Raw genomic sequence first — 21,123 nt, forward strand, 5'->3', positions numbered from 1 at the left:
TACGCGTTTTACGTGCGTGAATATCGTAGAATCGAAATGTGTGATCGATTCCGTCTTGCATCGAAACATTTTTTTTTTTTTAAACTTGTAATCCATACGTGTAAAGTGATTTTTTTTTTTTTCTAATTAAAAATTAATCAGAAAGCGAAAAGCGTGTCGTTCTTTTTTTCACTTCTTACCGCGACACGATAGAAATTTTCCATGCAATGATAAGAAACACAATTTACAGAGAGCAATTATTTTATTTTTCTACTATATATATATATATACTTTTTTTTTCTTTTTTACGCACGCGTCAAATACTTTCCAACAAATTTCATTAGAAAATAAAGATGTAACAAAGTTAAATTCACTCATCGCAAGATATATATATATGTATATATATGTATATATGTATCATCTATTTGGCACGAATTATTGTAACAGATATATTTCTTTTCTTTTTCCTCTTTTGTAACAATTATCCAACGTAAAAATGTTTTCTTCTGTCGACATTGCGAACACTATGATAGAATACGTTACGTGTTTTTTTTTTCTTTGCTTTCTTTCATTTCGTTTTATTTGGATGCGCGTCAACTTTTTTTCTTAAGCAGTTTGTTGTTACGTCAACTACACAAATTTCTATCACACACTTATACATCGATATTGCGTACATTCACTCTTCGACGGTATTTTTCGATATTTTTTGTTCCTCGGTAAAAAATCGCAAAGTGGTTTCGAACATATGCGCTTGCCAATGTATCGTATAAATCACGTGAGTCTCGTATGAAAAATTGCATATCGCATCCCGCGAGAAAAAGTAAGAAAAACGACAGATCTGTCGATGCTGTTCATTGTTTCATCGAATTCGAACTTTCATCTCAACCTTTCTCGTCGTTGTTGCGCGATACATATTTACAGATGTACCCGTAATTCAAACTTTGGTTCACTGCGACGTTTGGTACGTTTTTATCTCATACGCAAGAATATATCGAAACTTTTCGATCGGTGTTGTTATTTCAAACTATCACTCACTAGTACTCGAACGCTCATCGAACAGACAAATTGTTCAAATTGTTCGAAACTTTCGGAATAAAAACTTCTTCGAATGGACTCGCGGTTCTATACAACGCTTCGTCCATCGAAGCGACTCGACACCCGATAGAAGCCGATCGTGTTTCGGCCATCTTCGACTACTTAACCGATGTTGGTCGAACATAGCCGAAGCACGAGTGGCGTTAGATTCGACGTTCTCGATTGTTCCACGAGATATTCAGATATAAACATTCGGGATACTCGAGTAGTTTGAATTAATAACCTTTCAGTTTCGATATTATTCGAATGACGAGTCGTATGGTAAACGATCGGTTTGAGAATCGTAGCGTGTTTTCATATTCAGAACGAACACGAGTGGAATAATATTTTTATGTACAGAATTGATGCAGACATCTTTCTCCCGTTTCGTCACGATACGATATTTTATAACGAAACACACATACAAGGGACGGGAATGGGCTGGAAGGTTCCGAGCAAGCACACTTTCAATCTATACGATATAAATTCCACGATCATTGAGTGTTTTTAAAAAATCAAAAAAAAAAAAGGATCGTTTTAAAGAGACTCGACAATCTCTTAAGCAACGTTTACATTTAGGCTATGTTTTTTTTTTTTTATAAACGATCGTGAAATTGAACAAACTCGACGTTCGAACGAAAATATGACAAATTTCATTTTTAAGAATCGATCGATCGAATGGAAATGTTGTGTTTCAATGTAAACGCGGCTTTGCGAAATCTGCTCGAAATATCCATGTTATTATTATCACGTATGTATCGTTGTTCCCTCGAACGAATATTTCCACCGCAGAATCGTCGAAAGTGAACGGATGAAACATCAGAATAATGCGTCGTTTGATCTCCTCAAAAACTCGACAGAGGTCTGGAAATTGGTTTCCCTCCCTTCTTTTGTGCTTTTGCCATCCCAAGAGTTTCAATCCACTTGCATCTCCCTTATCGTTCGGCAAAGAAAAGCCGAGGTTATTATACCAAATGTCTGAAACACAGAGGGGCGTACGTGATTAGATTTTAGAGACAGATAAAATCTCCGAATAAATTCGATGGGATACGTACTTGTATCCCAGCCATCGCCATTCCCAGGAATACCAATGTGAAACTCTCGCATTGCAGCCAACTTGTAACTTTGAGAAGGCAGCCCTGTGAACGTATTTGCGCGATCAATTAAAATAAACAAGTAAAATCGAAAAGAATGTTTTAATTTATTGACTTTGCTCGAAAAATGAAAAAAAAAAAGCTGATCGACATTAATTTCACAATCTTTCGAGCGATATTTTTTTCCTCCACGATGTAAAAAAGAATTAAATTGCTGTTATTTCTTTTTTTCTCCTCCTCTTCCTCCTCCTCTTCTTCTTCTTCTAAATTTAGATTTTACGAAGCTAATTGAATTGAAAGCTATTTTAAAGAGGGAAAACTGGTTGTCGGTAATTTCCATAATTTAATTAATTAAAAGTAAGTCGTTCGACAAATGGAGCGTTCCAATTCAAACCTCCATTTACCAATCCAATAAATTGATCCTTTCCCGTTATACATATATATATAAATACATAGAATCTCATAAATATGCAAAGCGCGAGAGAGATAAGTATCCTTCGGCCGTCAACGACCTCCCCGTAAGATCGATAAACATCGTTTTCCGATTCAAGAATTCCTTTGTTGCATAAGTATGTCGTGCAACTTGATTCAAAAAAATAAAAAAATAAGTAACACCGTTAAAATTGTTCACCAATCAAGCTATAAAGGAAACGAAGTTCTACCTCTTGATGTCTATATCCATCGTGACCTTCTTTGTCCTCTATTTGACAGGCTAGCTCGTCCTTCGGCTTTGGATTCAACCACGGTTTCTCGGTCTTATTTCGAGGGAAATCAAGATTTAACGAATATTGCACGAATAAATTTCAATGCAAATCGAATTACTCACATGTTTGTTGAATACTCTCGACACAACGCTCATTGGGCTTCCCGTATTTTTCACCTGCGGACCAATAATACAATATATTCGTGTACATTTCGAGAACGATTGATTTTTCAAATTGAACGAAAATTCTCTCTCCAAAAAAAAAAAAATCAACTTTTTTTTTCAACAAAAATTTCATAATTGTTAAAACTTTTTTTTAAAGGGAATCGAACATTACAAAACATTTCTATAAATTTTCCACGCGTCTGTGATCTCTCGTTTCGAGAATATTGTTAAAAATCTCGATTATTTTATCCAGAAAATTGTAGATTGGATTCGAGCATTCACAACAATAAATTCTCCATACCTCTGTATTTTTTAAAACGCAGCACGTGAGGGGGACCTGCCTTCTGTTCCCCGAAATTTGCGCGTCCCTCCACCATGCCGTGCCGTTGTAATCCCCGTATCCGTGAATTCCGCAGCAATTAAACTGCAATGAAATCGTTGATGTGCGCTTTTTCGACATGTGCTTCCCGAAAAAAAGAAAGGCTCAACGCGCGCGTATTAAACATTGTTCGAAATAAAATTTCCATCGTGCGGTTTTCTGATCTCTTCGTGCCCGGATACGATGCCCTATTATTTTCGAAATTCGATCAACGGTTTCGAAATTCAACCGTTAACATCGAACGTTAAAAATAACACGAAAGTCGCGACAACGCTCGTTAATCGTCGTTTCTTTAATCTGACGATTAAACGGTCTCGCGAATTTCCAAAAAAATACCGAGAGAATTTAATGGCGTGAGAACGTTTTGTTAATTACGATGGAAATTTTTCTTTTTTTTTTCTTCTCTTTTTTTTACAGCAATAAACGCTTCCGGAATCTAAAAACTGGAATTGCGCTAAATGAACGTGTGACGTGAGTAAAACAAAGAGAATACTCCGTAATTCGTCCCCCTTTTTCTGGAAATATTTTTTTTTTTAATCATCTCGTGTCACTTTTTATCACAATCGTATCACATTATCACAAATTGTCGTTGATACGCAACGCGACGAACGTAAGGACAACTTAAAATAAATAATCGATCGCTATTATTATACACGGCAATCGTACCTTGTATTGGGCGAAGTCAAGACTGTGGCTGAAAGGGATGTCGCTGGTCGGCTCGTGGCCGTAGCCAACGGCTAATTTGCTGATTAGACGCTCCTCCAGTCCGGAAAGTATTCGAAATGTCATTATACCGCCGGCAGCCGCGGTGACAAGCTCCGTGACGATCAGCGCCACGAGCATGCTCATGTACTGAACAGATAAAGAGTTGCAGAGGATAGTGAATAGCGGCAGGCCTTGGCTTATTATATCCATATGGCGAGCGAGATTACATCTATCGATAACTTACGGTGGCCAGTATGCACTGGCTTCCGTGGAGAGCGGCGCGACATCCAAAGAAACCGACTGTCAACACGGTGAAACCGAGGCCGAGCAAACTGTAAGCTATCAGATTAATAGTATCGTGCGGTGTGGCGTCGTGCACGAAGAGATTTAACAGGTGACCTTTGCTTGGCTCCAGCAGCAAGCATGCTCCTATCATCAGTACCGTACACCCGGCCAACTATCGAGTAATTTCATTTTATGCGCCTTACTTTCGAGATTATCAAAAATACGGAGGTACTTTACGCAATGGAGCGAGGAATAAAATTAAAAGAGTCATCGCTCAATAATGGATCGTTGAAATCACGGGTCAAAGTTGCCGCGAGTCGAGCAACATTTTTCGAAACGAAATCGAAAGAAATTAAGAATTTCTTTATCGTCGAAATATAAGAGGAAGATAAGAGGAGGATCATGCCCTCGAAATCGCTTTTTGTTTTATTCCGATATCTCAATCGGTTCCTGAGATATAAAGTATCGATAGTACTTAAGATAACGTCGAAGTTATGAATGGATATATTATGGGTACGCGAGCTATCGATCTATTTTTTTTTTCTTGAAAGTGCGTACTACATTCTTTCAGGAATCGCGTTCAAGAGTCTTGTTTACAGTTTGGGATAGATTAGTGAGACGAAACGCGAGCGAAAGATCCGAGCAAGAGATTAAAAATTATCCTTTTCTTTACACGATATCTCGGGAACCGGAAATCGTGTCGAAATAAATAAAAAAGCGTTTTAAAGGGAAAGATTTCACGCTTCCAACGATCCATTATTTATCGATAAAAAGTCATTATCTTCGGAGTTATAGTGGTTCAAAGTTTTCCTAATTTTGATAGAGTTTAATCGAGTTAAAGAGTAAATGATTAAAAAATTATCTTTTCTTTACACGATAATATCTCGGGAACCGGAAGTCGTATCGGAATAAATGAAAAGGCATTTTAAAGGGCAAGGTTTCATGCTTCCATTGATCGCTCGTTTATCGATTAGAAGTTATTATCTTCGAAATTATTAGAGGTTTAAAATTTACATAATTTTAATAGTTTTAATGTAAAATAGACAATGTAGACAATTTCTCTTCGCTTCGCTTTCCTTTTATATTTTTAATCTCGTTTTAGAATCTCGATCCAATTACATAAGGTACCTCGTACGTTTCAATGATAACGTATTTAAATGGTATATAATTGCTACAGAATTGCAGAAGTTTTCGTCGTTAGGAAGAAAGTTTTTATCTATGTGAAATTAAACTGTACTGTTTTGCAGATTACCCGTACTTGATATTCACATATATAATTCATACAAATACATATCTACGAGAAAATTTCAACTCGAAACATCTCAAAACAAAATTATACCAGATATATTCGCAATGGATATAGATGAAATATTCGTATGCTCTGGAAAATTCCTCGATTGTTTTCATACAAAAAGAAAAAAAAATTTAACATTTGCATGCGCGCAATAATTATTTCATTGTTTGTAAAAATTATTCAATGAAAATATCATGCATTGTTTAGCGTCACCGTATATTTGATCGTAATTTAAAAATATTCGTGTGACAAACATACGGATATTTTATTGAAATAAAAATAAGAAAGAAAGAAATTATTTTACCTCGATATCGATTTATTTTGAAATAAAGTTTTAAAATAATATACAATTCGTTTCAATTACTTTCGAAAAACAAATGCAAACAAAATCATCTATCGTATGCAATATATTGCAAGGAAATTTTATATATTTTTAACAACACTGACGAAATAATACGCTGCTTTTTAAATATTTTTATTTCATCATTAACCCTCAACTCCGCCCCGTTAAAACAAATGTCGTGTTATTCAGGGATTAATCTTAAGTTGCATCTATTGCAAATCAGCATCAGCTTTTAACTTGCCGAAAATTCGCGATTCAACAAACTGATTTAACGATTGATCGATCTACTATTATACTATTTCCGGATCATCCCGTGAAATTCTATTATTATCGATCCTTTCCTTTCTATTTCCCCTTTGAAAAATTTGTTTTACTCGAACGGATCGTTTTTCATCAAAATTAACAACTTCTGCAATTTCGTAATTGCAATTTTTATTAGAATCTATAGAAGAATTAGTTTATTCACTGTTTATTGAACTTTCTAGGTGATTGACTTTACTGATATGCCAACGATATATTCTCACTTTACAACGCGCGTTCATTTGTTTACGCTTTATCAGAAAATATCAAAGCTCTTTGTAAAATACACCAACGTTACGTGTGAAAAGATATTTTCAATTTTTAGATATATATAACAGATAGAAATAGATCGATTTTTTTTTGTACAATGAATCATATAATTAATATACTTTGATATACTTAATATACTTTACCCATATCAATAAGTTGAACGTAAACAGAACGATTTTCAAGTACTTCATGCCGATCTCGTTCTTTCAGGGCGTCAAATAATCATCGATCTGCAAAGATAATCTCCGTCAACGTGAATTATTTAAAAAAAAAGGAACAAAAAAAACTCGCGTCATTTTCAACTCACTGCCTCCCTTCACATCTATTACTCTCTTAATTCTCTCGCGACCCACATTTTTCTCAAAAGATATTCTCCAAATATTTATAAAATTATCGAACGATCTTTCTTTTTCCGTTGAAAAATCACGAAAATGAAAAACGAATTGTTGCGCGAGGAAAAAAAAAAGTTTAATTAATCGTAGATCGAAATTTGTTCGTTCACGTTTCCTCCACGCGTATCCTCTTCGTTCGCGAGATTAAAATTTACCTCGTGCCTCGTTAAAAATCTGCACGAGCGATTGAACGCACTAATCTCTAAAAAGTTAAAGCGCGCATGAAAAAAGAAAAAAAAGAAGATGGAAGGAGAAAGAACGAAAATTTCTTGCACGTTGATCGATAAAAAATTTTATAACTCTGGGACAAAGAATAGGTTATATATACGATCGTCGCGGTCTTTTGAATTCTGGGACACAATGTCGAACAACGTGCACGCTTTTCTTGAAAAGAAAATCCTTCATCCATGGAATATATTAATTATTATATTCGCTATAATCGGGATTAACCATTGCGAGATTCATTACTCGATGCACGTACTTAATTCGATATAATAAGGAAAAGTCCACGAATTAATAACACGAGTGAAAATTAATTAATAATAATCCTTCCTCGCCCGTAATCCGTTAATTAACGTACGATTCCGTAGCTCGATTTTGGGCGAAAAGTAAACCATGATTATTATACAAACCGCCGAGCAAGCATTACACCGCTAAACATCCGATTATTCACTTCTTTCTTATAATCCACGAGAGAGAAAGATTAAAAAAGCCTAACGAGAATCCTGGTCGATTTTCGTCTCCCCCTCTTAATTTATTATCGTATTATTATTAATCGATACACACACCACGGTAGAGCGCACAAAGTTCTCGAACAATACGTTCCACGAATACTCCCATTTATCTTTCCATCGGCCGCGATATTACCATCACCATCACTACCACCATCACCATCATCATCATCATCGTCATCATCATCCGTGCAAACATCGGGGTGCAAACTCGATCGTCGTCCCGTTCCCCTGTTGATTCGCCCAATTTCACGCTTCGCTCGACGAGAAAGAGAGAGAGAGAGTGAGAGGGGGAGAGAAAGAGAGAGAGAGAAACGAAGGGCGGGAAACGCGGGGTTACAGTGAAACAAAAACTCGTAAAACGTACGTACACGTTTACATCCCACATCCATCGATCACCATAGATTCACAGGTGGTCCACAATCGCACCGGTGATCAACAACACCTAGCAACAACACCACTTCTCCACCGAAATCCTCTTCCCAATATTCGCCTTCTCCTCCTTCTTACTTTCCTTCCTCCCCGAACAGGGAATCTCGCGGCGGTAATCCTCGCTCGATCGTCGATGCGTAATCCTGGATGTGGCCGATCCGTGGCCGGCGAGGAACGAGGAGGGAACGAGGGAGCGGGGAGGGGGTGGGCAGGAGAGGATAGAACACGCGCAAGAGACACGAGAGATCGATCACGATACGATATCTCACGTGCCAACTCTCCCGTGCGAGGATTTTCTCTTACTCCTCGAGTGAGCAACAAGGGAGTACCCTCGACCAACAGGGAGTCCCTCTCTGTACCGATCGAGGATCCCGAGACGACCGAGACGACACTGGCGAGGGCAGATGCTCGCTTGCCCAGCTCCTCGATGCGCGCTCACATACACACATTCTCTCTCTTTCTCTCTCTCTCTTTCTCTTTTCTTCATTCGCTTCGGGTCCACGGCGCGTGTGCGTCGCGTTGGAACGGCGCCGACGCTCTCTCGTCTTGCTCCCTAGTCGATCCCTACTCGTTAATCCACGCGTTTCGACACGCTCGAGAGCCGCGCTGTTCTCTCGTTCGATGCCGTGTTCCAACGGTCGTGTCTCCAGCCTAGGATAGGATATCTTGTATCCTTTTCCCGGAGTTGCAAACATCTCGAGGGCGAGGGGAACGAGAAGAGATGGACGAACTGGACGATGGATGTCGTTTTGGGACGAGAGACGAGTGAGTTTTCCCTATTTCAAGTTTTTTTCACTTGCGCGATATTGCGATGACGATACACGCTTTTCGTTCTCTCGGGAGTGGGAAAAAAGTTACGCGCGGTTGGTAACTATCTTTTCTACTTTAGTTAACTCATTTTCTTTTTCTTTTTTTTTTTTTTTTTTTGGATAAGAGAATTTCGTAAAGGGGATTGGAAACGGACCAGTTTCTCGATTTTCGGTATATGATGTATGATTAACAATATGGCTGAGGGAGGGAGGATGACTTCGTTTGTCGAATTATATTCGTAATTTATGTAAATATAATAGATTTATTAAAAGTATTAACAATTTTTTACAGCATTCGTATTTCGGTCATTTCACGCAACACGTGTATAACTATATATATATGTATATATACGTAAATGATCGACGCTCTAGTCCAAGAATTGACGATGCGGATCGTTCTTTTTTCCCAATTCCTTTTAACGTTTCCTAAATAAAATCGAAAGATAAATTCTTTATGTTATGATACAGTCGGGATGTTCGCCGCACGACTAGAGATTTAACCGATCAAGTCTCGCGATTTCCTATTTAACCATTCTTTGCTCCACCTCGTTCTTAAAATTTTAAAATAATCTAAAAAAACTTTAAGTACAATATTTCCCGATCGAATCGATATACTCGAAAACGCATTCCGCAGAATGTTTCACGCTACAATTATTATCCCTATTCGTCAAACACCTGCGAAAAGTTTAGCGCTTTGAAGACACTTCGGCACGTTCGTCAAAAATATATCATATCTGATCCACGCAGGATATATATCATTCTTCACGGCGATGAGTTGACGATCACGATTATTCGAATGAAAGAAAAGAAACTTGAAGAAGTAAAAAAAACAAACAAGCGGAAGAGCGAAGAGACACAGGATGCGTGAATTGTCGAACACATCTTCTCATCTTTTTTTGTAACAACATACACGTAACAACGATATGCCTACCATTGGTCGAATCTCGTTAAAAAAAAATAATAAAATAATAAAATGAGCAAACGCGCGATTATAAATAAAAAAAAAGATCTTATTATACAACGGGTATTACAATAGGGGGGGGGGGGTCTCTCGTTACAATTATTTAAGTTCACGGGCCTATCATTCGTATGTATATTCACAGGATCACGCATTCGTACGATCGCATTCAAACCGCATTTATCCCTTTTTTTTTTTCTTTTATAAATCGATTAACGTTATTTAATATACTTAACAGCTACGTTGCGTGGACGGTACGTTGCGACTCGTTGCAATCGCTACATGATTTTATTATCCGCACATTCTCCAAGTAAAAATCAACGCGTGGCGTGCGAAAATTCCGCGAAAGAAAAAAAAATGATATTCGTCTCTCGTCGCTAAGAGGGACGAGACGATGAAACTATTGCACAGCAGCGGGTCCTCGAAAAAATTGCCCAACGTTTCCGTAGATCGAGGAAGCTCGTTCGAAACACGAACGATTGTTTTTTTTCCTTTTTCACCTTCTCTTTTAAACAAGGACGCTCGATCTCGACGAACAAAATCGTTTGAATATCCAGGCGTCGAGAGAAAAAAAATCACATTAAAAATTGGTTCGTTCGATGGCAGAATTTCGTTGTACAGTCGTGGCGGACCCCGAACGGTCCGAGCAAACACGGCGAATAACAATTTTTCTCAAATATCAAGAGGAATTGTTCGCCCTCCCCTTTCAAATAGCCTTCTCGTCGAAAGCTTCTCCTTCAGAGGGAAAGAGAGTGGGGGCCTCGCTCGCTTCTTTCCCTCCTCCTCCCTCGCGACCTCGTTTCCCCGAGTACAAGTAGCGCCACCGCCGCCTCTCTGTTCGTCGCGCACAATGCTCGTCGCGATTGAAAGCACGCCGTGCGGAACAAATTCTCTCGCGCGCGCTTCGAAAGAAAACGAACCGTTGGCATCCGTCGGCTTTCAAACTCGTGCCTAAAAACCTAGCAACGTTACACACGTTTCCTCCCCCTCCCGAAATTAATCTCGATAATAAAAAGCGCTCTCCCCTCTCAAAGTGTTCTCATTCAGAGAGAGAATTCCAGTAAAAAAAATCTCGAATAAATTTTCCTCTCTCCGAGGCGTACATCGAGGGAAGGATGGTCGAAACGGAAGGGAGGAGGGAGAGAAATAGCGCGTTGGAAACAAGCGAGTTGATTTACAGCTCGGTGGTGGTTTCGACCGGGCTCTGCTCGCCCAGATACGTGAATCCCAGATGGGAATAGTCCCTTTTCTCCCTGAACGTCACGTTGTCGTTGGATGGGCTCGGGCTGAGCAGCGAGTCGTTGCCGTGGTTGTAGAGCGGGTTGAGGACAGGCGTCGCGTCGTGGTTGTTGAGCGTGGTGTTCGCGTTGCCGCCGTTGTTCTTTCTTCCAAGAGTGGATCGCCGCAACGAGTGGATGTTCGTATCCGCGTGGGTCCCCGCTATGCTCGAGGCGCGCGCCGTTGTCGCCGCCTCCGAGCTCACAGGGCTCTGTTGACCTGCGAATAGACGCAATTATATCGTTGGTGAATCCTTCTCCTTTCTCTCGATATTTTGCCCGGTGTTCTCTACGTAAGGGGGATGGATGGTTGTATGTATTTTTGTCTCTCGGGAATACGAAATTTCAAGCGAGAAACTTTTCTGTAAATCGAGGAGAATCGAGTCTTCGCTTCCCAGTGGGCGGAGGAAAAAAGTCGATATTGGAGGCGGATGGTATATTTATGAAAGTTTCGAAAGTTTAAGGGAAGGATATATTGGAAGTTTAACGCGTAATTAGTTACCATTCTCTTCTCTTTTTCGCATTCTTATCTTTAACCTCGTTCCCGTTCCGTCGCGTGATACTTTATATACATATTCCTGTAAAATATTTTTATCACCGAAGGTAAAAAAGAAAAAACGGTCTCATTCTTTATCTTCATTATCGTGTGGCATTGAAAAGAAAATAATCTTTGTTAAATTCGATCCAGATCCTTTTTCCTTAATTCGTATACATATTCAAATATTCATATCCAATAAATTTAGAATCTCGTAATAATAATAATAATTGGCAAGCGAGATCATATTTGTAAAAATAATTACCGGTACTCTCTCCGTGATCTTTGGTAATATAGCTGACGTTGTCCAGGCTGAACGCGTGATTCTTATTGCTGAAATCGAGCTGAAGGTCGTTGTAACTGTCGTTGTCGTCAACGGGCACGCTCATTTGAAGCACCTGCGTCTCGTACTCCTTCAAATTGGGCTCCACGTACACGGGATCGTAACGGGGCACCACGTACATTCGCTGCATCCGTTCCTTATACGCTTTGTATCTGTGTAACGAAACGAGAGAGTGAGGAAAATTCGTATCGAAACTTCGAGTTATAGCGAGTGAGAAAGAACGATACGAAGAACGGCTGGCGTATCTTAACGACGGTGCTAAACCGTTTTAAGAGAGCCGGAAAGTCGTAATTAATTCTAATGGGGGTAATAAAGGGAACGATGAATTTGCACGGTTGATACTCGTTAACCGAACGATGAATATTCATTTCGACGCTCGAAAACGTTCTTTCTCTCTTTCTCTTCTTTTTCACGCGATAAGAGAACAATTCTCGATCAAACTCTCCAAATCGAATCGCGATAAAGGGCTATTGTACACGTTTGTACAATTTTTCTGCACGTAATATAACCGCTTTATACAAATTTCCACTTAACGTGCACATTTACATCTTCGAATTAAAAAGGCTTCTCTTGGAAAATGGAAAATTAAGCTGACTCACCTGGACCAGGATACGCAAATGTAGACTATACCAGCAACGCCTAGAATCAGTATGACGCAAGCGATGATGATCAACGCGTATGGGAACACCTCGCCGCTGAAAGCAATGGCGGTCTGAGTGCGTATTGGCTCGGGCGGCATCACTGGCGCGTGGATGTCTATCGCATTGGCTCGAACCAGCGTCGACACGTCGAAAGTGATGTTCGACATGGCCGTCTTGTCGAATATCGATCTGCAACGCGCGACCATTGATTATTCGTTACTACGAATAATCTACTACGCTTTGTCAAGTACGAAGTCCAAATCGCGAATAAGTGCCAATCGTTACGTTGAATTGTTTCGTGGCAAGGTTTACTTTGGCAAACGGGAGACAATTTTAAAGCATGTATTTTTGAAAATTCGAGAGAAGTCAAATATAATCGCTTCGACACCTTTGACACAATTTTTTTCGCGACCTATATCGATTCGTGGCGCGGTTTACGCGGTTATCGCTAAAAATAAAATCGACAAACCTCTTTTCAACTCGTGTATTAAAGCTCGTACACACAGACACTTTTCTCTGTACGCGTTATTCGACCGTCGATCTTTCGTGAAAAAGTAAAAAAAGAAATAAGAAGTATTTTAAATAACTTACTTCGACTCCACGATGGAAAAACGTCTCACCTTTGTATCCTCGAGCTGTTCCTGTCCAAAATAGCCTCGGTGTCCGGATCGATCGCGTAGAACCACACGTCCGAATCCTGAGGATACATCTCGATAGTCCCATTCTTCGTCAAATTCTTCCTCACGGCTATCCTGTCTATCCCGACCAGTAGCTCGCTCTTCTCCTCGATGATGCCCGCAATCTTGGACGCCTCCTTCTGCAACGAGTCGGGCGACGCGTCCTGGACCACGAGTATCATCAGATTCTCCTCGCCTATGAGATTCACTATAACAGGGGCGACGATGGAGTTGAAGTTGTCGGTCGAGTTGGGATTATCCCGGACTCGAACGTCGAATTTGAAGGGAAGCTCGGCCGGGTCGACGTGGTCGAAGGTCGCGGTCGTTCTGATTATGCCCGAAGACGTGTCCATCGCGAAGTAATCCGACCCTCGCCCGCCCAGTATCCTGTACTCGAGCTTCCCGTACTTTCCGTTGTCCTTGTCGTGGGCTTTCACCTGGATCACCGTCGAACCGAATTGCGCCGACCGCGGAATCGCGGCGAAGTAACGCCCCCTCGACAATTTTGGGTCGTTTTCGGGGAAGATGAATTCTGGCTTGTTGTCGTTCACGTCCAACACTTGAATCTTCACCTAGTGATTCAGAGGCGAGAAATTTGACATGTTGGAAATTTTTTATATTATTTCTACTTGTTAATTTAGATTGGTAAATCGATGAAGAGATCTACAAAAATGGCGAATTATTACCTCTCTTCTGTTAAAAATTGACGAAAAGACCGATTGTCGAAAAGACGTATACATCGTGTTGTGAAAAAATAGATTTAAAAAAAAAAAAACTTCTCACCATGGTCGTATTCCTGCCGGAATTCAACAGGCCCGACAGAGACTCGAGCTTGATCTTCACTTGATAAGATTCCGTCGTTTCGTAATCCAAAGCGCCTTTCTTCAATTTTAGGGCGCAATTCCTCTCCTCCGTGACGCCAGCCTCGAACAAATCGTCCTCGTTCCCGCTGTAAATCTCGCATTTCAATGGCGTCGTGTCGTGAGCGTGGCTGTTTATAATGGTGATTATCTTGATAAGAGTGTTGTCGCCCGCGTCCTCCGGCACCTCCACGTTGTACGAGTTTTCCGCGAATCCTAACCCAATTTCCGGAGGCACAGTGGCAACATGGCGAACGTAAACGGGCACCGTAGTCACCGAGGATAATTGAGGCTCACCCATGTCGTACGCCCGCACGTCGACCTGGAATGATGATCGAGATAGAGATATTCCATATCCATCAACTGCGTCGTGTAAAATGGATATTGAGATATACCGATGGGACAAAAATAATGGGATTGACGAATGAAATTGAAATTACCTGATACTCGGTGTCGGTTTCTTTCCGCAAATCGTCTCTTACTCTGAGCACACCGGTGTCCGGATCGATCATAAAATATTTGTTGGCTATTCCGCGTCCCACGATTTCGTATCTTACCTGTACGGGACGAAGAAATAATAAGGGCAATGGAGAAAATTAACTAGTAGTGAGAATCGTTAAAAATTTCTTGAGGGACGTATTGGATTGTCCGGAAAGTAATTTCGTTTTTTTCTTCACAACGATCAAACATCAGTCGTTTCACGCGATCGTGAATAATAGAACTCGAATTCGATCTCGAGTCCGTTTGCTTCGATCGGTGCATCTTTAACGTCGAAATTATCGGAACGAAATTTTGAAAACTAATTTTGACACTGGCGTCACTACCGTTAATACACCTCCTCCATAGACTTTGCGTACTTTTTTCTTGCCTGAACAACATTCTTCGATAATAAAAAAGCAAAATATGCCGAAAATGCTTCTTTCGGTCTCGCATCTTTGCTATCACGCACGAGAAACGCAACCGCACGGAATCGAATGAATTTTTCTTATACAAATAACCATGAAATGCCAACTCTGAAAATACATAATAACCACACGCTTTAGAATGAAGTTGGCCGCATAAAAACGTTCGACTAGCGACACTCGTGTGAGAAAACGAAATTACTCTCCGAATAAGCCTAGAATTAGTCAATGATCGATCGAGTCTCGCGTTTCTGTTACCCAAGATCGATTTGAATCGAAGATAAAAGGTAGGATAGATAGAATGGTCACGAGTTAATGGTATAAATCGATCGAATCGTGGTTAAGATCCGTCATTCGGGGATTAATCGATCGTACCTGATTTCCGGGTGCAGTACCATCCGAATCCGTCGCTATAAGATTAATGACCGTTGTGCCAATGGGAATGTCGTCGTCTAGCGTAATCGGGCGAGGAACTGACGTGAACACTGGCGGGATGTCGTTAACATCCTGGATAAGGAATAACAACGCCGTTCTCGATCACAATGAACACTTACTATTCCTGAATTAATTAACTACACGATCGATAACCAACATCGATCAAAATAGAAACGAACACGCGAAATTAACCAAAGATACGTATATACGTATATATTTATCGATACGATACGATAAATTTGAACGATTCAGTTCGCACTCAACGGCGTAAAGAGAAAAAAAAGCAAGAGAGATTCCTTATCGAGGATCGATACCTGGACGTTGACCACGACTCTCGTGGTGGAGCCAGGCAGATCGCTCGTGTTCTCCACGGTGCCGATTATAAGGATGTGTTGGTTCTCCCTCTCGTAGTCCAAACCACGGGTCGTTTTTATCACTCCCGTCCTCTGGTCTATGGCGAACAGTTCGGTATCCCCTTGCTTGATCATGTACGTGATCTGCTTCTTTGTATCCGGATCATCGGCCTGGAAGCGGATCATCTCGTTTGCTTTTAGACAAGGAGGAGGATCGGGATCGTCCCCGCTCGACCAGAATTTACGTTCCTTTCGCCACGATGGCGAGGATATATAAATTATTTCGCGCACCGTTTCATGATGACGCCTGTTGTCAAATACTACGTGTGTTGGAAAGAGGGTGAAAAAAAAACTCGATACAAAAAGCGAATAAAAATTAAACCAACCATTTCATCAATTTAAATATGGAAAATTCGATTTTTCTCCCGAATGAAAATTTTATGTCAACGATTTTACGCGTGCATTTTTGACGATAGACCTTTTCCCTCTACCGTTATTTTTTTTTTTTTTTTCTTTATCGGATTATTGGGAATATATCAGGATAGAAACGAGGCAAGATGAATTTATGAACAACCGTTAGTTTTCGCTTCGTCAAGTCAAGTTTTTTCTCGTTATTAAGCGGGAAATGAGTGGAAGTACCCACCGTTACTTGAAGCACCGTGTAATCCGGTATATTCTCCTTGACTCGTGCCTCGTAGCTGCTCTGATGGAAAACGGGAACCTCGTCCTCCACGTCTATAACTTTCACCGTCACTGTTGCGGTTGCTAAACGATAATCAGGAGCACCGTCCCTCGCGGTCACCACAAATTTGTATTCCTGCGGAACGCAATCTCTCCTTGCAATCTCCGACTTAAAATATTCCCTTCGACTTACGAAAAACGAGTTTAATCCCCCCTCGTCGATCTCAAAAATCGAGTTAAACATATTTAGCTTTTTAAACTCGTTGAAATTAAAATCTGTCGATTATTAGAAGCGCGGCAAGTAAAAGTAAATCGTGAAATCTTCGGATTGTTCCTTACGTCGTTCTGCTCATAATCGAGCACGATCTTGGTCAGCACGTCCCCGGTTTCAGGATCGACCGTGAACGGGATATCGTCGGGGGCGAAATACGTTATTTCGGCGTTTATCCCCTCGTCCGCGTCCTCCGCGTGCACGCGGCCGATCAATTTCCTGGCCTCGCCCTCCTTCACCGAGAATTCGTAGGGCAGGCCGACGAATTCCGGATTCTTGTCGTTTATGTCCGTCACTTTGATGTTCACCGTCGCCGTGCTGAACAGGCCGCCCGAATCCTCCGCTTTTATCAGCTGCAGCGGAGGGGAGAGACGGGTTTTGAATCCAAGTTTAATAACTCTTAATTAATTAACGAGTTGTTGTATCGTTTGCAGTATTACAGTGAACTTACCAGTTGATAACGGGTCAGGTCCTCCCTGTCCAACTTCCTTATGACGGTGATCACGCCCGATTTGTCGCCGATTGCAAATTGGCGCAGATCGTTCCCCGAGACGATCGAGTATGAAACTGGATCGTTTTCTGGATCGACTGCCTATTAAATGAAGGTGGAAATGAAATTTTTTTTTCTAATTCTAACGAACGGTATGAGGGGCAGATTCTCTTTTCGAGCAAAATGTTTAATTAGATTTTTTTTCATATGGAAAAATTTCGATGATTTTCTAAAGATAATTGAGAAATTCTTCTTGCAATGAATTATCATTTTCACGACTGTTGAAAGCTTGTTAATGAAACGTAGAAATAGAATCCTTTTGCTTTTTCTAATTCTAACTGTTACAAAATAGATGGAAAAATTAAAATTTGCCGCAAGTCATATTTAAAGATTATTATTTTAGGAAATTAGGAAAATTATATTTCTTGGTTTGGCAAAGTTTGCACAGAGGCAACGAGAACGAATAAAAGCATCGAATCACTTATGACAGTGGTTGCTTATTAACCACATTAATTACATTTTTTTATACATGTCTTGTAAAAATTTTATAATTTTCTGAAAATACAAAAATTGAGAAATTCTTCTTGCGACAAATTAAATTATCATTTTTAGTAACCGTTGCGTCTCTTTTCCAACAAAATATTTAATTACATTATATTTCTTTCTTTTTATGCATGTCTTGTAAAAATTTTATGATTTTCTAAAGATAGAAAAATTAAAATTTGCCGCAAATCATATTTAAAGATTATCATTTTAGGAAATTAGGAAAATTATATTTCTTGGTTTGGCAAAGTTTGCACAAAGTTTGGCAAAGAGGCAACGAGAACGATTTAAAGCATCGAATCACTTATGATAGTGGTTGCTTATTAACGTAGAATTGTTTTCATAATTCTAATCGTTGCGTGCAAGAAAGATAGATCTCTTTTCCAACAAAATATTTAATTACATTATATTTCTTTCTTTTTATGCATGTCTTGTAAAAATTTTATGATTTTCTAAAGATAGAAAAATTAAAAAATAAAAATTTGCAAGACATATTTAAAGATGATCATTTTCAATAGAAAAATTATCTCCTTAGATTGACAAAGTTTGAACAGAAGCAAAAGACGACCATTCAAACCATTCCATTATCTTTTTTCCCTTCATACACACCTTGTAAACATTTAACGATTTTATAAATATACAAAAATTGAGAGACCTACAATGAGTTACAATTGAATTAAATTATCATTTTCAATAGGAAAATTATCCGGTTTCGTTTAACAAAGTTTGCACAGAGACAAGAAAGACGACCATTAAAAGCATCGAATCACTTATTAAACGTGGAAATATCCTTATCCTTTTCTCTGTTTCTAATTCCACAGATCTCTTTTCGAGCTCTAAATATTCAAAATATTTAATTACCTGTTTTTTCTTCATACACACCTTGTAAATATTTAACGATTTTATAAAGATACAAAAATTGAGAGACCCTTCTTGCAACGAATTAAATTATCATTTTTACTAACTGTTGCATGCAAGAGGGATCTTCTTTTCCAACAAAATATTTAATTACATTTCTTTCTTTTTATGCATGTCTTGTAAAAATTGTTCTCTAAAGATAGAAAAATTAAAATTTGCCGCAAGTCATATTTAAAGATGATCATTTTCAATAGGAAAATTATCTCCTTTGTTTGACAAAGTTTGCACAGAAGCAAAAGACTTATTAAACGTAGAAATATCCTTTTCCCTGTTCTCACTTCCACAGATCTCTTTTCGAGCAAAATATTCAATTATTTTTTCTTTCTTCATACACACCTTGTAAACATTTCATGATTTTATAAAGATACGAAAATTGAGAGACGCTTCTTACAACGAATTAAATTATCATTTTTAGTAACCGTTGCGTGCAAGAGAGATAGATATCTTTTCCAACAAAATATTTAATTACATTTCTTTCTTTTTATGCATGCCTTGTAAAAATTGTACGATTTTCTGAAGATAGAAAAATTAAAAAATAAAAATTTGCAAGTCATATTTAAAGATGATCATTTTTAATAGGAAAATTATCTCCTTAGTTTGACAAAGTTTGCACAGAGGCAAAAGACGGCCATTCAAACCGTTCCATTACCTTTTTTTCTTCATACACACCTTGTAAACATTTAACAATTTTACAAAGATACAAAAATTAAGAGACCCTTCTCGCAATTGAATTAAATTATCATTTTTAGTAACCGTTGCGTGCAAGAGAGATAGATATCTTTTCCAACAAAATATTTAATTACATTTCTTTCTTTTTATGCATGCCTTGTAAAAATTGTTCTCTAAAGATAGAAAAATTAAAAGTCATATTTAAAGATGATCATTTTCAATCTCCGGAAAATTATCTCCTTAGTTTGACAAAGTTTGCACAGAGGCAAAAGACCATTCAAACCATTCAATTACCTTTTTTCCCTTCATACATACCTTGCAAACATTTAACAATTTTACAAAGATACAAAAATTGAGAGACCCTTCTCAATTGAATTAAACTATCATTTTCAGTAGGAAAATTATCCGGTTATCTTGCAACGTAGACGATCGTGGTGGATAAAAGCGTGGAATTACACTTACAGTGATGGTCGCGACCGTGGAATTGATGGAGGCTCCCTCGCTCACTTGCACCTCGTACACCGGTTGCTGGAAAACGGGGCTCCTCGTGTTGGGCCCGGGGATCACGTTCACCTCGACGATCGTCTGCGAATATTTTCCACCCTTGTCGGTCGCCTGGACCGTGATGCTGAACTGCTCGCCGGCGTTCAACTTCCTCACGGATTCTATCACGCCCGTCCTCGGCTCGATTTTGAATTTATGCAATCCGTTGTTCGACACGTGGTAAATGCTGTACGTTATCTCCGCGTTCTCCCCCTCGTCGTTGTCCGTAGCCTCCACCTGAATCGATACCATCATCAAATTTCAAACATCATTTTTCCTGAACCAAAATTTATTCCCTTCCCCTTTCGAAAACGAATTTTTATTTCACTTCTTTGTTCTCTTTCTTTTTCTTTTTAGAGGAACAAAATACAGGGAGAGGGAGATGATTAATCGAGAAAAGTGGTTACCAAAATTTATTCTCTTCCCCTTTCGAAAACGAATTTTTATTTCACTTCTTTTTTTTTTAGAGGAACAAAATACAGGGAGAGGGAGATGATTAAAAGTGGTTACCTTCGTTACCAAAATTTATTCCCTTCCCCTTTCGAAAACGAATTTTTATTTCACTTCTTTTTTTTTTAGAGGAACAAAATACAGGGAGAGGGAGATGATTAATCGAGAAAAGTGGTTACCAAAATTTATTCTCTTCCCCTTTCGAAAGCAAATTTTTATTTCGTATTTCACTTCTTTGTTCTCTTTCTTTTTCTTTTTAGAGGAACAAAATACAGGGAGAGGGAGATGATTAATCGAGAAAAGTGGTTACCTTCGTTACCACTTTCTTCGTTTCCCCAGCTTGGACGGTGATAGGCGGTATCATGGGGAGCATGGGTGCATTGTCGTTAACGTCGTTCAATATCACAACGAAGGACAATGGCGCAGAAGCGGCGACACCCGTTTTTTCTCTGGCGACCACTTGAAACCGGAAGCGGCCGGGGCTCGGAGGATCGCGGTCCAAATTCTCCTCGTTCACGACCAGCATCCCTGATGGATCGATCGCGAAGAAATTCGTGGTCAACTCGAAGGAGTAAGCTGGCTTCGGGTCGTCGGGCCCCTAAAAAGGTACATTCAACGTGAA

The 21,123-nt window shown here is 39.4% G+C and overlaps 3 protein-coding genes across 19 annotated transcripts in view; 1 reads left to right on the plus strand and 2 right to left on the minus strand.

The window, feature by feature from the left end:
* Positions 1–222: 222 nt before the first annotated feature.
* LOC107997372 (tetraspanin-3) lies at positions 223–8,657 on the minus strand. 7 transcript variants are annotated; one of them, XM_062086032.1, is made up of 9 exons: positions 8,086–8,657; positions 6,735–6,821; positions 4,344–4,438; positions 4,061–4,246; positions 3,317–3,439; positions 2,974–3,027; positions 2,810–2,902; positions 2,109–2,192; positions 223–2,031 (listed from the first exon to the last, which is right to left on the minus strand). In XM_062086032.1, exons 2-9 carry the CDS (start codon positions 6,736–6,738, stop codon positions 1,969–1,971), a joined length of 702 nt encoding a protein of 233 aa, XP_061942016.1. In that variant the 5' UTR covers positions 6,739–6,821; positions 8,086–8,657; the 3' UTR covers positions 223–1,968. The 7 variants fall into 7 exon arrangements, with proteins under 7 accessions (XP_061942016.1, XP_061942011.1, XP_061942017.1 ...); XM_062086027.1 differs by having other exon boundaries at positions 4,344–4,556; XM_062086033.1 differs by having other exon boundaries at positions 7,772–8,657.
* Positions 8,658–8,704: 47 nt separating this feature from the next.
* The window catches only part of LOC107997405 (uncharacterized protein C15orf61 homolog), a 78,795-nt gene continuing 66,376 nt past the window's right edge, over positions 8,705–21,123 (plus strand). For 4 of the 7 annotated variants that reach the window (XM_062086043.1, XM_062086055.1, XM_028666480.2 and 1 more), the window contains exon 1: positions 20,967–21,107. The gene's annotated coding sequence lies outside the window, so the exon portion shown is untranslated. Of the gene's footprint in view, positions 8,912–20,966; positions 21,108–21,123 lie in introns of those variants that run through there. The other 3 variants (XM_062086046.1, XM_062086044.1, XM_062086056.1) reach the window with 2 other exon arrangements.
* LOC107997401 (cadherin-99C) overlaps positions 9,199–21,123 on the minus strand; it is a 98,612-nt gene continuing 86,687 nt past the window's right edge. For all 5 annotated transcript variants that reach the window (XM_017055963.3, XM_017055969.3, XM_062086022.1 and 2 more), the window contains 13 exons: positions 20,812–21,099; positions 19,971–20,288; positions 17,340–17,480; positions 16,957–17,241; positions 16,580–16,753; positions 15,898–16,107; positions 15,524–15,655; positions 14,687–14,803; positions 14,170–14,568; positions 13,330–13,958; positions 12,668–12,898; positions 11,991–12,220; positions 9,199–11,410 (listed from right to left, as the gene is read on the minus strand). In XM_017055963.3, the coding sequence (XP_016911452.1) occupies positions 11,088–11,410; positions 11,991–12,220; positions 12,668–12,898; positions 13,330–13,958; positions 14,170–14,568; positions 14,687–14,803; positions 15,524–15,655; positions 15,898–16,107; positions 16,580–16,753; positions 16,957–17,241; positions 17,340–17,480; positions 19,971–20,288; positions 20,812–21,099 (3,477 nt within the window). In that variant the 3' untranslated portion in view covers positions 9,199–11,087. The remainder of the gene's footprint in view (positions 11,411–11,990; positions 12,221–12,667; positions 12,899–13,329; positions 13,959–14,169; positions 14,569–14,686; positions 14,804–15,523; positions 15,656–15,897; positions 16,108–16,579; positions 16,754–16,956; positions 17,242–17,339; positions 17,481–19,970; positions 20,289–20,811; positions 21,100–21,123) is intronic.

Source organism: Apis cerana, linkage group LG15 (assembly GCF_029169275.1).
Source record: "Apis cerana isolate GH-2021 linkage group LG15, AcerK_1.0, whole genome shotgun sequence".
Classification (NCBI taxonomy): domain Eukaryota; kingdom Metazoa; phylum Arthropoda; class Insecta; order Hymenoptera; family Apidae; genus Apis; species Apis cerana.